The sequence below is a fragment of the Centrocercus urophasianus genome, unplaced genomic scaffold (assembly GCF_019232065.1).
Source record: "Centrocercus urophasianus isolate 14NV4802_14NV808 unplaced genomic scaffold, USGS_Curo_1.0 seq_22, whole genome shotgun sequence".
Taxonomy (NCBI): domain Eukaryota; kingdom Metazoa; phylum Chordata; class Aves; order Galliformes; family Phasianidae; genus Centrocercus; species Centrocercus urophasianus.
Genome location: NW_024884778.1, coordinates 1,216,866 through 1,232,700, shown reverse-complemented (window position 1 = coordinate 1,232,700; position 15,835 = coordinate 1,216,866). Strand labels below are relative to the sequence as shown.

Genomic DNA, 15,835 nt, shown 5'->3' with positions numbered 1-15,835 from the left:
AGCTATTCTGCTGTTCTAGAAGCTCTTGGTTACTTACAAGGCAGAAATGTAGCCCTTAAAGTGATGATGTGAATCCAGTGCTGAGGATTGCACTTTCTGTTTACTGGAGGCTTGATGAACTTGTTGATCACCCTTGTTTTGGTATGGAATAGAAGTGCAGTAAGTCTTTCCAGAGAAGGGAGGCTGCTCTCTCTGCCTTCTTGGACTGAAACAACAACTTGCTCTTCTGGCATAGTTAAATCCAGGGCTAAGCACTTTCTGCTCTGAAAATGAGAGGAGCTGTCTGCTGAATTTGGTTGCAGTAGTTGCGTTACAGAAATCTGTTGGGCCAATCTGAGTTCCCTGATGATTGCTTGACTCTGGCTCTGTAGTGAGCAACCTCTCTTCTGATGTATTTGCAGTAGGCCGTTATTGTATGAAGAAAGGTGGGTCTTATCCCTGGTTCTGTCTGTCTTTTCACAGCTCTTAGTCGTGGATATGCACACAAATCAGACATCGGTCGTACCTGTACGGCTGTGTGGTGCATCAGTCTTGTCCTGTGTCCTTGTTTGAAATAGCTGTCAACTCTAAAGAATGTCAGCTTTAAGCACTAAGTGATCCCCCTTACTGACTGTGGGGCAGCAGGCTCCTGAAGGGAGGAAATAGTTGTGCATGCCCCCGTAGCACTGGGCTGTGATGAAGTGTTACAGCCCTGTTGGCTGCCCTGTGCTGTGTCAGGGAGGCTGGTGGGTCCTGTGTCCCACTGTAGAGCTGACACAGCCCTGGTGCAGCTGAGCGTCCCAGCAGTTGCACGGTGCACTTCTGCCAAAGCACTTGGCAATGGGAGAAATGCACAGGTGTGGGTGAAGCTGTTTTATGGCCCTGTTTTTTTATTCTTTGTACATTTTTGTGGAATCGGGTTGGAAATGCCATCCTCTTGAATGCTGGTAGGTTAAGAAAAACTCTGGTGGAAGAAAGGAGGCCAAACCTTAAGCAGCCTTTCTGGTTAAAATAATGAGCATCATGCAGGGGTCTGGAATGACTGAAGTATGGTTTAGCTGGATTATCAAGTGAACTTTTCTAACGTCCAATTGTGTATAGTTACTCTGGCTGTGCAATGGGTGTGCTGGCATGTCATGATTTGCTTAGTGTGTTGTGTGCCTTGTGAATGTTAAACCACGGCTCTTGTTGGGCAGCGTGCCTCAGCTCTGCTCCCTGCTGGCTTGGTTTTGCACTGACCATACACTAGAGAGCTGTGTGAATACTGAGCGGGATGGAAGTCAGATTATCTAAGGCACCTTGCTGAGGGCAGTGTGCTGCCAGCTACACGAGCAGCAAGAAAAGGAATTCAGGAGTTTTGTTCCAAAATTATGCATTCAGAATGACGTGTGTCATGGAATCTCAGACTTCTGAAGGTTGTCTGTTACTTCGGAACCACAGATGCTGAAAGTTAAAGTATGCCTTGGTGAAACATCAGGGATTTCTTCTACATGTTGCTTAAACAACAAACACAGGGTGGCACTCAGAAGGGGTATGCACGTATTCCTAAGGGAGAAGTAGAAATGTGATGGCTTTGTTTCCATCTCAGAGGAAGGTTGGTAAGTAGACCTTTGTGCCAGGATTAGTGCCTTTTACTTATGACATTGCAGGCTTTATTCTGTTAAAGGCAACATCTATCATTGTGATCATTTTGAAGTGCTTCAATAAAAGCGTTGTTGAAAAAAAAAAAACATTCTTTTGCATATTCATCTGTGGCAGGGCAGCTGCCATTGTGGTTGTTAGAATTGTGTACTTTATTAAGTTGTAAACTAGCAAATTTCAGTTATTTGGATTACCTGGGAGAGGCTCCAGCTCGCAGCACTGGATTCACAGTTAGGAGAGAAGGTGCTATTGCTTCTCAGGTGGCAAAACCAACATCTTTATCCTGGACTGACCCCATTTTAAACGCTGTCATAAAGTAGTGGTCTGGAATATATACTTGAGGAAGGTTGAGGTTAATTTCTAAATGAGACTGGATTCTGGACTTCATGTTCTCAGTTTTGGGGGGGGAGGGGGGGAAGGAGCTGAATGTTGGTGCAGGGCTGGGTCAGTGCTGTGGGCTCAGAGCGGTGTCTGTGGCAACTGGAGGAGGCCAGCAATGGCTTCAGGGTGGGAGAGGGGCTGTGAGCTCTGGGTTGAGTGCAGTGAGCTCTTGGCTTCCTTGGTGTTTCTTTGGACTGGCATTGGGTCGGTGCTGCAACGGGAGGCCCAGCCGTGCCTGCCGTGGGGCTTCCTGCTTAGCTGTAAACTTGCTGCGGCTTCTCTGCTCTGAGGAACCTTTCCTCATCGTTATGGCCAACAAGGAGATCCTCTCGGTCCGTACAGATCTCGGCGCCGCTGTGCGTAAGGCGGAAAACCACGGGGAAGGCACCCCCAGGACCCACCAGCCTCCCTGGCAGCCCAGAGCAGCCAGCAGGCTGAAGGGCGGCAAGGCCCCGGTGCTGCTCCGCCGCCGCCGCCAGGGGGCGCGCTGCAGAAGCGGCCACATTCCGAGGTTCCGCCCCGTGAGCCGCCGCGACGCGGCAGGAAGCGCCGCGCTCCGCCCATGCGCTGCCACGACTGCCCCGGCCGCCGCCCCGTCCCCTCCGCCCTGAGTGACGTCGCAGCGCGCCTATGAGCGAAGGCCGCCCGCGCTTCGTCCAACGGGCTGCGGGCGGGGCGGGCTCCTCCCCGCCGAGTTCGCTGTTTCTCTTCCGCCGTCAAAGGAGACGCGGCGCGGGCGGGCGGCCCGTCGGAACTATGCGCGCGGCGCGCGGGCGACCATGCAATGGCGCTCGCTGGTGCTGGGGCTGCTGCTGCTGAGGCTGGGGCTGCACGCGCTGCTGGCGCTGCTCCCCGCGCTGGCGCCCGGCCTCTGCCTGCGCCTCCGCCTCCCGTTCCCCTTCCCGCCGCGTTCCGCCGCCCTCGGCCATCCCGGCGCCGCTCGGCCGCCTCCCGGCGGGGGCTCCTCGCACTGGGGTTCGCTGCGGGGCGGCGGCGGCGCGGCGGGGCGCGATGAGTACGAGAGGCGTTACAGCGCCGCGTTCACCCCGCAGCTGCGGGCACGGCTGCGCGACGCCGCCCGCGGTATGTTCGCCTTCGGCTACGACAGCTACATGCAGCACGCCTTCCCCAGCGACGAGCTCGACCCCCTGCACTGCTGCGGCCGCGGGCCCGACCGCGACGACCCGTGAGTGGGGCTGGGGGGGCCGGGCCGGCCTCCGCGAGGGGGGGCTCCGGGTCGGTTCGGCCTCTGCCGCTGCGAGCGGCGTCTCCGCGTTCCTGGAGCAGCCCGGGAGCGCCGCTCCCTCTCTGCGCGGCCCGTGCCGACGCCCGCCCTTCTGCGGGGCTCCGTCCCGCTGTCCGACCCGAACCTTTCATGGCGCACGACGTCGGGCCGTCGCCTCTCACCCCGAAGCGCCTCGCCTGACTTCGCGTCACGTGGCAGCGCCCTGGAGCTCTGCTGGCCGTGCTGCCTGACGCCTGACTCTTGTTTTATGCAGCTCAAATCTGAACATCAACGATGTCTTAGGAAACTACTCGCTAACGCTGATAGATGCACTGGATACCCTAGCGGTGAGTTGCCAGAACACTTGGGTTTTATTCCCACGTTCATGTCTGGGCAGAACACACGTTGCCCCAAAGAAGTGTTAATTAGCAAGGAGGAAGGTCCTGCTGTCACGGATGAGAGCAGTAACGGGCCGGCAGGGAACAAAGGTGTACAACAGCATCTCTGATATCTTCTCCAGCCTTCGGTATCTCCTAACCCTTAGCTAACCTTCACAGACTTTAATCTGTCCTTCAGAGACTTTAATTGCTTCTATAACTGCACTTCTACTGTATGATAGAACTTCAGAATTACTGCAGAGCCCCCTTGAGCTAAATTGAATCAAAAGCTCGGGAAGGAAGTCCAGAAGGTTAGCTGGAAGGACCAAACTGAATTTTGCAAATTAATTGAAAGGTATGCTAATGTAACTGAGATACAATGCCAAAGAGCATTCATGTTGCTAGTTAAAATCTGAAGGCAGTGACTTAACAGGATGTGGTCATGACTTTCTGAAGGGTTGAAGTCAGGTGGATGAGAAGCTCTGAGAGGCATGAGAAACTCCAGATGCCCTTGGAAATATGGACGTCTGGTCTGTTCTGCTCAGCTGTCAGCAGTGGAAATGAGGCTAGGAAAGTGGGAGTCTGTCACTGTTTGTTTGCTGGTTAGTTCCCAGGTGAGGGAAACTGAGAATCAGAACTAGCACAGAGCTTCTTTTAGAATGCTTATGGAACTGCAGGTGTTGTTTGCAGTGCATTTGAATTGAGGTGGGATTATGGTTGTGAATGACTACTGTTAGGTAGTACTTTAGAACAGATTTTTGCAGGGAAGAGGTGAAGGATAAAAGGGGGGTGTAGCAGTGCATCAATTTATTTGATGACCTCTTGAAGGTGGTCTTGCTGGATCCTTGAACAATTCTCATAGAGTCCTTTACTCTGAGGCTGAACTGTGACCACATTAGAAGAAAAAAAAGGCCAAACCCAAAGCAACCCCACTGTCCAACAGCAATAACTTCTTGTTTTAAATGCACTTTTAAATGTCTTGTAATGGGCAGTGCCTGGGAAGTCTATTAGCAGGAGCTGGAAGGGCTCTGTTCAGGATCTGCATAATGCAGCTGTTGGTCTAAAATGTGTGCTTGCCTTTTCTTCATTTTCCATCTTCTTTTGAAGCAGTGATCATGCATAATAATAATAATACTTTTTATTCATATAAAAGGTAATGGGAAATTCCTCCGAATTCCAGAAGGCTGTGAAGTTGGTGATTGACACAGTTTCATTTGACAAAGACTCAACAGTCCAGGTTTTTGAGGCAACCATCAGGTATGTAGCTCTAAATCAGAACCAGGCTTAAAGGCTTGCTGTGCATATGCTACAGATTCAAAACAAAATCGCTGGTAAGGATTTCTTTGGTAGCCTTTAGTACATAATTGTTTCTTGGCTAAGTTTTTTTTCTAAGCATGCCATGAAAGTGTTGCATCTCTCCATGTTTGATGTTATTTAGTGAGTCACGTGTGCTGTGGTGCAATGGTAGTTTCAGCTGTCTTTGGCTTTCAGCCTGCTGCTTTCTGTCGTTCATCTTGCAGCAGACTCAGCTCTATGCACCACAAACAGGCCGGCTGATGAGCTTGCATGGTTTGATCATCCTCCGTGGATCTTCTGTTTGCTTTCAGTTTTGTTTCGTATGAAAAACAGAACTTGCCTGCCTTAGAGATGGGTTTAAAATGGCATCTGACATTGAATGGTTTCATTCTTTGAACTGCGGCCTTAATCTGTTTATTTAATTGCTGCTTAACTTCACTAGGATTTTGGGGGGGGAGTATTAGGTTTGGATATCAAACTTAATGTCATTTGCAGCAGTAAAAAAAAAAAAAAGGTGGGGAATGTGGTCTGTGCTTAGACTTGGTAGGGTAGAATGTGCTCCTGGGTGAGGTGAATTTTGCAGAACAAGATCTTGAGATTTCTGCAGATGACAAAAGCAGCATGGCTTCTGGATGTTCTCACTAACAAACAGTGGTGGAAAAAGATCTCTTTCTGTAGTGTCTGTAAGGAGCAGAAAGCAGTGCTGCTGTTAAACGTGCTGCTGGTGAGGGTTTAGCTGGAGAACTAGGTTCAGATTAGACTTAAAACCTGGAACTCATTTCCTTTTCCAATAGGGTTTTGGGCAGCCTGCTTTCTGCCCACATAATAATTACAGATGCCAAACAGCCTTTTGGTGACATGACCATTAAGGATTATGACAACGAACTGCTGCACATGGCTCACGACCTCGCAGTGAGACTGCTGCCAGCATTTGAGAACACCAAAACTGGGATTCCGTATCCTCGGGTAAGTGAGCACGTCAACAAAGAGTGGAGGGAGTTTAGAAGCAGCAGCTCTCCTGTCCTGCAGCTGAAGTTCTGTGCCCAGTTCGTGCAGCTGAGCTTTCTAGCCTGCACTGAGTTGCACTGAAATGGGGCGTGTGGAGGAACTGCAGTAAGCTGTGGTGAAATGAGTGGTATAAAAGTTGTTCCTCTTGCCTAGTAAATGTTTTCTTCAGGCTGTTTCCTTGCTCTGTGTACATTGCTGCCTGTGGGTCAGTAGTCATTTGTTTCCATGCTGTTTGGCTGGGATGTGCCCTGCCCTGTGCTTTCCACAGTAACAAACAGTGCTGTCAGTGAGAAGGTTGATGAGAAGTACAGCAAGGGCAAATGGTCTGGGAAAATACCTGTGCTGGAGACTTGGTACTAAAATAATCGTGGTGACCAAAGAAAATAAGGCTGAAATAATTGCTGTGTTGGGCTTGGATTTTGTCACTGTCTGGAGTGCTGCTCCGTGAGGACTCAAGGATGCTACAGCATACCTGAATGCGGCGCCTTCTGCTTTTAAACACTCAACACATAAGAAAAAAGACACAAGTTCTAGAAGAAGAGTTCTCAGCTATGAAACTAATCCTTGCCTTACTGGTGTGAATTGCTGGGTTCAGCAGCAGTGCTTTTCTTCCACACATGTCAGGTGTTAGGAGCAGGAGTTCTGCTCAGGGTGTGGGTAAGGCAGCTGATGGTGGTGTAACCTCCCTTCAGCTTTGTGCCATAGGGAAGTTGAGGAGCGTTGAAACTCTTGACTTGAGGAGTGCTGAAGTAGGGGAAGGAATGCTTGCATCACTCCTGGGAGAACCTGAACACTTAGCAGGAGTGATGAAAGAGTGGCTTGAAATTCTGGAGAGGTTAGCAAGTGTAAGAATGACAAAAAGGAGGATTTCCCACCGTAAGGGTGATATTATAAAGCTGGAAGATAAATTTCAGGAATTTCCCAGGCTGGATGTGGCTCTGGGCTGCCTGGTTTTGGTGGTTGGTGCCCCTGCACACAGCAGGGGGGTTGGAACTAGATGATCACTGTGGTCCCATTCAACCCAGGCCATCCTATGATTCTGTGAGTTATTTGGCCAAGCAGAGATGTGCCGGTTCTGGTGCACTGCAAAAATCAATCAAGAAAGGCCTTATAATAAATGCAAGGCTGCAGGTCAGAGCACAGCTTCGTGAGGTGCAGCCTGCCTGGTTGCTGTTAGCACTTCCTCTGCTTTGCAGGTCAACCTGAAGAAGGGAGTTCCTCCAAACAGCAATAATGAAACTTGCACTGCAGGAGCCGGTTCCTTGTTGGTGGAGTTTGGCATTCTGAGCAGGCTGCTTGGTGATTCCACGTTTGAGTGGGTGGCCAGGAGAGCTGTCAAAGCACTCTGGAGTCTCAGGAGTAACAACACTGGACTGCTAGGTAATCTCTGAGGTGGAGCTGTATTGTCTGGCTGTATTAGAATGCTGTCACTCCACAGGTTTCGTTCGTGTATTAAAGACTTTGTTGATCTGTTGCATCTGTAGCTGTGAAGTCATGCTCTCCTTGTGCTTTCTGTTGGCTTAATAGCACTTCACAATTTCATTAGAAAAATGGATTGTGAGAGTCCTTAGGGCATGGGTTTCCGAAGACAAAATTTTCATGAATCTGAGAAATGAACCAGGAGGTCTGCATTTCTCTTCCTGTTAATATGGTTGAGGTTGGTACTTAAAACAAGAGCAGGTGTATTCCAGCTCCTGGGATGAATGCACTGTAGCACTTGCATTGAATGTAATCTCTGTTTATTCCTCCTAAGGCTTTTTGGAAGTTTTGTATTCTGAAGTTCCTGTCTGATTGTTTTTTTTCTCTGATGCACTTAATGTTAGACTAAAGCTTTTGTCTGTTCTATCAGGAAATGTTGTGAATATTCAAACTGGCCATTGGGTTGGAAAGCAGAGTGGCTTGGGAGCAGGATCAGACTCGTTTTATGAATACCTCCTCAAGTCCTACATCCTCTTTGGAGAGAAGGAAGACTTAGAGATGTTCATTGATGCTTATCAGAACATTCAGAACCACTTAAGAAGGGGGTATGTTACATCATATGAGTTTCATATCTCTAAAAATGTATATATTCTAGTAAGATATGATGGCTTATATAATGTTTGGTCCCCCTCTAGAAAATTTCTGTTCTCTTCTTCAAAGAAGAAAACCTTATTTTTGTGGTAGTCACTGTGGAAAGAAAGCTATGGTCTGTATGGCACTGTTGGTGCAAAGAAGCTGAGCTGGTTACCATCCAATTCAGTAAACCCTAGGCTGAGAGAAGGCTGTAGAACTGTGAAGGCAGTGTATTAAATTAGCTAATGTAGTACTTCTTAAGGCCTGGTGTTACCTACTATGCTTCTCGGTAGGGATTCTGCTGATGTAGCTGAAGGATATGATGCATGTAAATAGTTTTCTGAGATCTGGATGGACTTGTCTGTGCTTTTCATGATGTCTTTGAGCCCAGCTCTGACAAACTGCAGCTTGTTCTCTTTGCTGTTGGCAGTGCTGAGAGTTGAACATGCATTGTGTTCTCATAAAGCAGTGAGCGTTTACACGTGCTTATGGTTCCTTGGCAGTCGAGAAGCTTGCAATGAAGGTGAAGGTGACCCGCCTTTGTATGTGAATGTAAACATGTTCACTGGACAGCTGATGAACACGTGGATTGACTCTTTGCAAGCCTTTTTTCCTGGACTACAGGTAAAGCAAACTTTATTTCTGTTAAAGACTGCGTGATGCAGTGGGCAGTTCTCAGAGAGGCTCATTCTGATCCTAGCCTGTCAGTGAGGCTGAGCATCTCCTGAGATGAGCTTTAACCTGCGGCTTTGAACTGGCTGCTTGGTAAGAGAGAGCTCTAGGACAACTCAGCCTCTGTGCTGGAATAACATTGCTTCAGTGCAGCGTTACGGCGTTGGAAGGCTTGGCCTCTTTATGTGAGCTTTGAGATGCTTTGTAACTTGCTCGTGTAACCTCAGTGTTTGTATGTGTGAGAGAGCAGTGTTTCACTGTATGACGTGTTCTTGTACACAGCGAGCAGTTTGCTGGCCTTCAGTATTAAGCATGCATGCTTATGGCTGTTGTCATACCTAGGTGTTGATAGGAGACGTAGAAGATGCTATTTGTCTCCATGCTTTTTATTATGCCATATGGAAGCGATATGGAGCTCTCCCAGAAAGATACAACTGGCAGTTGCAAGCACCGGATGTTCCCTTTTATCCACTGAGGCCAGAGCTGGTGGAATCCACCTACCTTCTTTACCAGGTACTTCATTACTCCCAGCTTACAGCTCGTGTGTTGGCAGAGATGACTTTCTTCAGTCGCTTTTTCCCCCCTGCAGTCCCTGCTGAGTACTGAGCCACTAGAACTTCATGGTTCTGTGTCTGCACTTCTTACAGAGAGGTCTCTGTTTCGGTGGTTGATTGTTATGTTATGAAGTTGCTATGTTGCTTGCTTTGAAAACAGCCTTTTTAATACATAAAGCGAAAGCAGACTAAACGCCCTGTTCAAGAATAGCTGGCAGATTTTTACACAGAAGAGACCTTGTGACTTCTTAATAGAAATCACTGAAGTAAATGTAATTGCTTTCTCTGCTGTGTTGTCCAGGCATGGTCTCTGGCAGCAGATGCAGTAAACTGAAATGGCTTTCTGGCTGTAGGAAAGCTGTCAGAGCTTGACTGCAGAGTTTTACTGCATTCTTGCACAGAGTAATCTAAGTCATGTTCCTATAAAGATGAGGATAGTGTAACACGTGAGAATCTGATACTGCTGTGCCTTTAAGTGCTACTTTTACAAGATTTCCAAAATTCTGACTCTGCCTGTGTTTTTCTTCCTTGTTTAGGCCACAAAGAACCCATTTTACCTTCATGTGGGAATGGATATTCTACAGAGTCTGGAAAAATACACAAAAGCGAAGTCAGTCTTCAGTGTTGTTTGCCTTCTCTCACTGCTATATACATATCTGTTTTGTATCTGTTTTGTATATAGAATCCAATCTGCTAAACGTAGGTAAACCAGAAAACCCGATTCTCCATGAAAACCACTAGTGATTATTTATGTATTGAACAATTATATTTCTCATTTGAAAATGAAGTTTATTGTCCAGTGACAAATTTATATGCCTTCAGAATTTTACAGCTACTCTTTAAAATCTGTTACTGATGATCGGTTGGCAAAAACTGGTAACATCATTGTTTTCCTAAGGCTCCTGCAAGAGTAATTCTCACCTCATGGGCCTGTGTTGTTTAACTAACTGGTAACATGGCCTGCAAGCTGGGCTGCTGCACATCAGCTTTCTTTTCCAGCCAGCAGCAGGGAATCCTGCACATCTGTTATGCATATCTGAACTTCTTGAAGGGAATAAGGGCAGGATGATGGATCTTTGCTTAGCTGTGGGTGTTTGCCTTGCTTTCATAGCTGTAATGTCATATAAAACTGTAGTGTTCTGAAGTTAAATGGGATTTGGATGCTGTGTAGGGGTGTGGCTGAAAGAATGGTAAGTGTACTGTGTGATGGCTTGCAGCTTCATCCATAAAAGTAGTAGGTAGCTCAGCAGCAAACCTTTTCTTGAGAGCAGGCTTCCAGAACTGTCTCTCTCATGTGGGGAAATGACCTGTTTATGCAGGGTAATTGGAGAGCACCTTGCTTCTTTGGAAGGTGCTGTTAATAAGTCTGCACAGTGGAACAGTCAGCCACAGTGCCGGTCCCATCAGGATAGCAGAAGTGTCAGTGCTTCCTGAGAAGAGACTTGTTTTGTTTCAACCTCACCCTTAGTGCATTGGAACGGTCTGAAGTTGAGAGGTACTTAGGGAGGAGTTCTAAGCCCAAACTAAACTTAAATCTTGCAGGTGTGGCTATGCTACCTTACACCATGTGGTGGAGAAGACAAAAGAAGATCGAATGGAGAGCTTTTTTCTCAGTGAAACATGTAAATATTTGTACCTGGTATGTATGCAATCATTTCAGTTACTCTCTTGCAAGTTTTGTGCACAAACACACCGAGAAGGCTGAAACTGTTAGAAACTGTGCTGGGCTCTGGGGAACCAGAGGTATTTAAGTGGCAGTGTGCAACTCCTTTCTTTGACCCCACTCTAATCCTGGAGGTTTGAGCAAGGTTTGTAAGGGCTGGAGGTTTGTAAGGGCTCGCTGTGCTGAAATGAAACAGCTGGCAGCTCTTTCAGGGTTGGAAGCTGCAAGGAAGGGGAGTAAGACTGAAGGTGGCTGCAGCTCAGCTGAGTTGCTGCTTGTGGCCTTTTTAGATGAATAGCAGCAGCCCTTCAATTACTCTCTATCAGGCTTTGGCAGTCATAGGAGAAAACATTTGAGGCAGTGTGGTTTAAGCTACTGTTCTCAATGTCCTTTACTATAAAAAAAGTGTGATTGAATAGCAGCAGTGGAATGCCAACTAAAAATGTCTGCATAAAAGACATACAGCATAGAAAAGTGAGGGCAGTTGAAGTCGTATGAGAAGTTTTGCTCTCTTCACTCCTGAAATATTAAAACTGCTTCTTCCCGTTTGCCCTGACAGTAGTTAGGCACTAAGAAGCACACTTTTCATGTGATCCTTCAGATGCATGACTGTGTGATCTGATGCATGTGACTGTTGTGACTGTGCTTTTTAACTTCTTAATGGGGGAACTTGAAAAACGTGCATGCTTAATTTACTTAATTCAGCTCCATCTCTCTCTTCTGTAGTTATTTGATGAAGACAATCCAGTGCATAAGTCTGGAAATAAATATATGTTTACTACTGAGGGACATATTGTGTCTGTGGATGAACGTTTTCGGAACTCGCTGTGGCAGGATATCCTCCCTGGGGAAGAGGACAGCACAGAAAAAGTTAAACCTAACGAATTAAAGGCCGTCAACTTCAGCTCTAATGTAAGGTTCCTGTGGTGTTACTGGAGGGTTGTGTGCTGGGCTGGACTGGGCAGCTGAAGAATGGCTTGGGGGTGGCACTGCAGGGTTCTGCTTTGTTTCCTATGTAAGCTCTAAATAGCCAAGCAGCTCCTTTGTTAAAACAAACCCTTGAGCGTGGAAGTGAACAGGTGAGGTAATGTGAGAGGGGTGATGCTGAAGGTGAATCCTGTCCTCTTTTGACTATTTTGTACTAAGTAGTTTCTTCGTTGTTCATTTTGATATTTTTCCCTTCCACTTTTCCTTGCCCTTGAAGTTTTCCTTTGTTGCTGTGATGGAGAGGGAAAAGAGCAGAGGGTGTGAGGTAAATAAAGGTGATTTCTCTTGAACAGCAATTGACTGAGTACAGAAGTATGGGTCCATTGCCTATCAACAACCAAAATAGTTCTGTTTTTAATTCACATGTTCTTAAGTCTCTAAGCTGGTAGCTTCTAGCATGGTTCCTTCTCCCTCCCTCCCTCCCCTGTCCTCTAGAAAAGGAGCATTTTATCTTAAAAAAACCCAACAGCACAAAACATTCACAGTTGTCATAGTGAAGGAAATATTGATTGAATGACAAGCTGCAGCAGTTTGGCTTGTATTTGGAAACTTGCAGCTTGCTCTGGAGAAATGCTGTTTGCTGATGTTTGTGCTGCATGTTTGTAAAGGAAGGGGGAGAGAGCACTGAAAGTGCTGCTGGTTACAACTTCCTGTGCTGGGAAGGAGGCTGTGGTCATCAATGCTGAAATGACTGCTATCCAAAGAGGATGTGAATGGGATTGACCGTTGGCAGGTTTTATTCTTAAAAATATTCTCATTTTGTTACCAGTGTAACAGAGTTCCGGATGAGAGGAGATATTTGCTGCCATTGAAGAGCAACTACATGAGACAGATCGATCGGATGGTGGGCTTGATCTGAATGGTTCTTCAGAGTAACTTCTGTCGTGTGTCAGGAAGAGCATGGGATTTGGCTCTGGGCATTCCTCTTCAGCTGCACAGCTGTGTGTGCTGCCAGTGGGTGTCCCTGTGCTTGTTAGTTTTCTATGATGGATATGAAGGGAGATTTAATTCCCTTACGAGTTCAGTCTTCTGAACTATGGAAGCTCCATGTGCCACCCAAATAGAGATCTCCTGTTTTAAGACTTCCAATGAAAAATGTTGAAAATGAAGGTTGGATATACTTCAAAAGAGGAAAAAGGAAAAAAAAATTGGCACGTGCCACTTAGCTACCTCTTTGTAGCTGCATTACAGATTTCCCTTTGGAAAAGGGAGGGTCAGGTATTTAATTTGAAATGATTGTGGGGTTGGGGAAGGAATGGGAAAGTGCAATTTCTAACACCACGTTTAATTATCGGGTTATTCTGACCAGCAATACACAATCTGAAGTACTTCTCAGGTAGGGACCCACTGGCAGTGGGTTTTGGCTAAAACAAAAACGCTCTGTGTTGAACAGTATCTTGAAATCTCTTGATCTCATAAGAAGCTGTCAGGATAAGTCATGAGATCCCTCATGTGCACAGTTGAATAGAGCTGTGCAGTCACAAGGGCTGTAGCTACAGAAACCAGTAATAACACAAATTTGGTGCCTTCTTTTGTAAGGGAGTGCGGGGTAGGGTGGGGGGGGCGGGCAAAACTTCAAAGCCACTCAGCTGTAGCAGCTAACCTCCAGTCACAGTGCCTGCCGTGTGCCTGGTGCCTCTTCCAGAGAGATGCTGAGAACTGCTATGAGTCTGTGCAGAACAAAGTGTTTCACGTTCCTTACAGCATTAATATGTTAGTGCCTTATGTTTTCCTCAGCGGCAGGAGAAACTGAAACAGCGTAGCTGCTGTTCCCAACCCAAAGAATGCTTCTGGGTTTATTTTCTGTCATTGTAATGGGTAAAGGGACCATCTCTGCATCATCCCAAGGCAGGAGTCAGTGGGAGGTGGGAGCTCATCCTTCTGTCACGAGGCAGTTTGGTACGTGCCATCACAACTGCATCGTGCCTGCAGGAGCTGGCAGTGCTCACCACCATGCTGGAGTGCACTGCAGGCTGTGCCTTTGGATTCCAGTGAGAAAACTGCTGGTGCTTCGTCCCACCATCTTCAATTGCAGCTCAGGTGCATTGGAGGAATAGCAGTGTGAATTTTCAGGAGGAAGGCAGCTGAATTCTGAGGGATGAGAGCAAGCTGGGGCCCAACAACTTCATCCAGTGACAGCTTTTTCCAGTGGCTCCTCATTGCTTACATGCTTTTTAGATGCTGCTGCTGACTGCAGTTGAAGCAGTGGAAGGTTACTGTTGGGTTCACTGTTTTTAAATTAAGGCTTAAAATAAGGGCAAACTTAATCTGCTGTATTTTCACCTTTTTATGATAACGTCTGTTTTCGTAAGCCATATATTGCAACTCAAAACATTTCTAATAAATATGAAGTTAGTGCTTTTAAGAGGTTATTGCTTGAATCTTTCAGTGTGCAGATGCATCTCAGGGACCTCACTGTAGAATCTTTTATTCCGTGGTAGCTGGATCTTGTATTCAGGCAAAAAATACATATATTCCTGTCTTCCAGGTTTTAATGAATGTGTTTTAATAGGGGTTTTGGAGGTAGAGGGAAATGTGTTAAGATTTCCCAAAGCTCTGCAATAGAATCAGTTGCCTTTGCTATCTTAGGCAGCTGGCAATTCCAGCTCCTTCAGAATTGGCTTTGCAAACAGTGTCTGCCCAGTTGCCTAAATCAAAGCAGAACACAAATTCAGTGTTAATATCCAAACGTGTTGGGAATGGTTCTCCTTAACCAGCAAGCATTGACTTTGTGAACATCTACAGAAGTGTGGGAGGATGAAATAAAGGGAGTGCAGGGCAGAGACAGCAGAAATGCCTGGGGTTTCTGAAATACTGCAGGGCCAGACCTGGTTGTGCTCAGTAACGTGGAAGCAAAGCACAGCGTTCTGGAACTTTCCACTTCAAATTGCTGTAGCAGATGCCAACGCTGACGTTGCCCTGGGTGTGCTGTGGATGTTTCTGGTGCTGGTTTCCCCCCAGCTGGCAGTGGAGCTCTCTGAATGTCGTTTTGCATCGTGCAGTTGCCTCTGTGTTTTGTGCCTTCTGAAAAGCCTGAGCCCTGCTCAGGGTTCCAGCTGAGTGTGACGCACCAAAGTCTGTTCCAGTTTTCCCCAGGGAAGCGCAGGGCTGTAATGAAGTTGCATGGTATCCTGCCACCTTGCTTCTCACTTCTCATGTGTGCCAGGAACAGCGAAAGTCGATGTGCAGTGGGAGCAGAGCAGGCAGGTAAGGCAGCCTTTCAGCCCGCGGTGACTTGGGCCATTAGTTGCAGTGCCAGCTCTTAGCTGGGCAGCTTCTCATTAGAGACAGTGCTGGAATTTGTGTTGCCCAGGTGAGCCGATGGCTGTCACCCCACAGGAGCATCCCTGCCTCCTGGGAGGCTGGTTCTGGTACGTGGTGGAAGGTCTGTGTTCTTCAAAGTGCTGACTTTTCTCTTTTGGAATACAGAAGTGTTCTGAGATACTTTGCTCTGTAATGGCAGGGTACATGCTATGCACTAATGTGGGTATTTTTAAAATCAGTGGTAAGTGAAATTGGTAACACTGCTGGAATAATTTGCTGAAACGTTTTGTATTTCTTGGTATAATGTGCAATATAATTTTTTTCTAATTAAAGATACAGTGTATGCTTAATTGTTGTTTTCCAACAGAGTATTTAATTGGGGATGAGGAACTTTTAAAAGGACCAAATGAGCTTTTGTGAAATGTGCGAAGTTTTCAAAACCGAGCTTCAATTTTAAAGTTTTGCATTAAAAATGATGTATTTGACCACTTCTAGCTGTGTTTTTCTGTAGTTCTTCATAAAGCTTACGTGTCATCTCCCAAAGACAGGGAAAGATGAATTGGAGTGCGTGTACCTCATTGCTGTTCACCCAACAGGAGAACTTCAGGAGGTGAAGGTGGGCTGGGGGAAGCAGTGATGGAGGGAAACAGGGCTGGGGTCTGGTCAAGCAGGTTTGGGGCTCTTGGTGAAATTCTCTGTGGTTTGACCTGCCTGAAGAGCTCCAGATGTCAGTAAA

The 15,835-nt window shown here is 46.8% G+C and overlaps 1 protein-coding gene across 1 annotated transcript; it reads left to right on the top strand.

The window, feature by feature from the left end:
• Window positions 1–2,754: 2,754 nt before the first annotated feature.
• EDEM1 (ER degradation enhancing alpha-mannosidase like protein 1) lies at window positions 2,755–15,593 on the top strand. Its single transcript, XM_042823709.1, has 12 exons — window positions 2,755–3,187; window positions 3,501–3,573; window positions 4,757–4,860; window positions 5,694–5,865; window positions 7,104–7,287; window positions 7,757–7,931; window positions 8,463–8,583; window positions 8,974–9,144; window positions 9,722–9,795; window positions 10,728–10,824; window positions 11,575–11,760; window positions 12,605–15,593. The coding sequence occupies exons 1-12, from the start codon at window positions 2,781–2,783 to the stop codon at window positions 12,692–12,694; spliced, it is 1,854 nt and encodes a 617-aa protein (XP_042679643.1). The 5' UTR covers window positions 2,755–2,780; the 3' UTR covers window positions 12,695–15,593.
• The last annotated feature ends 242 nt before the right edge of the window (window positions 15,594–15,835 follow it).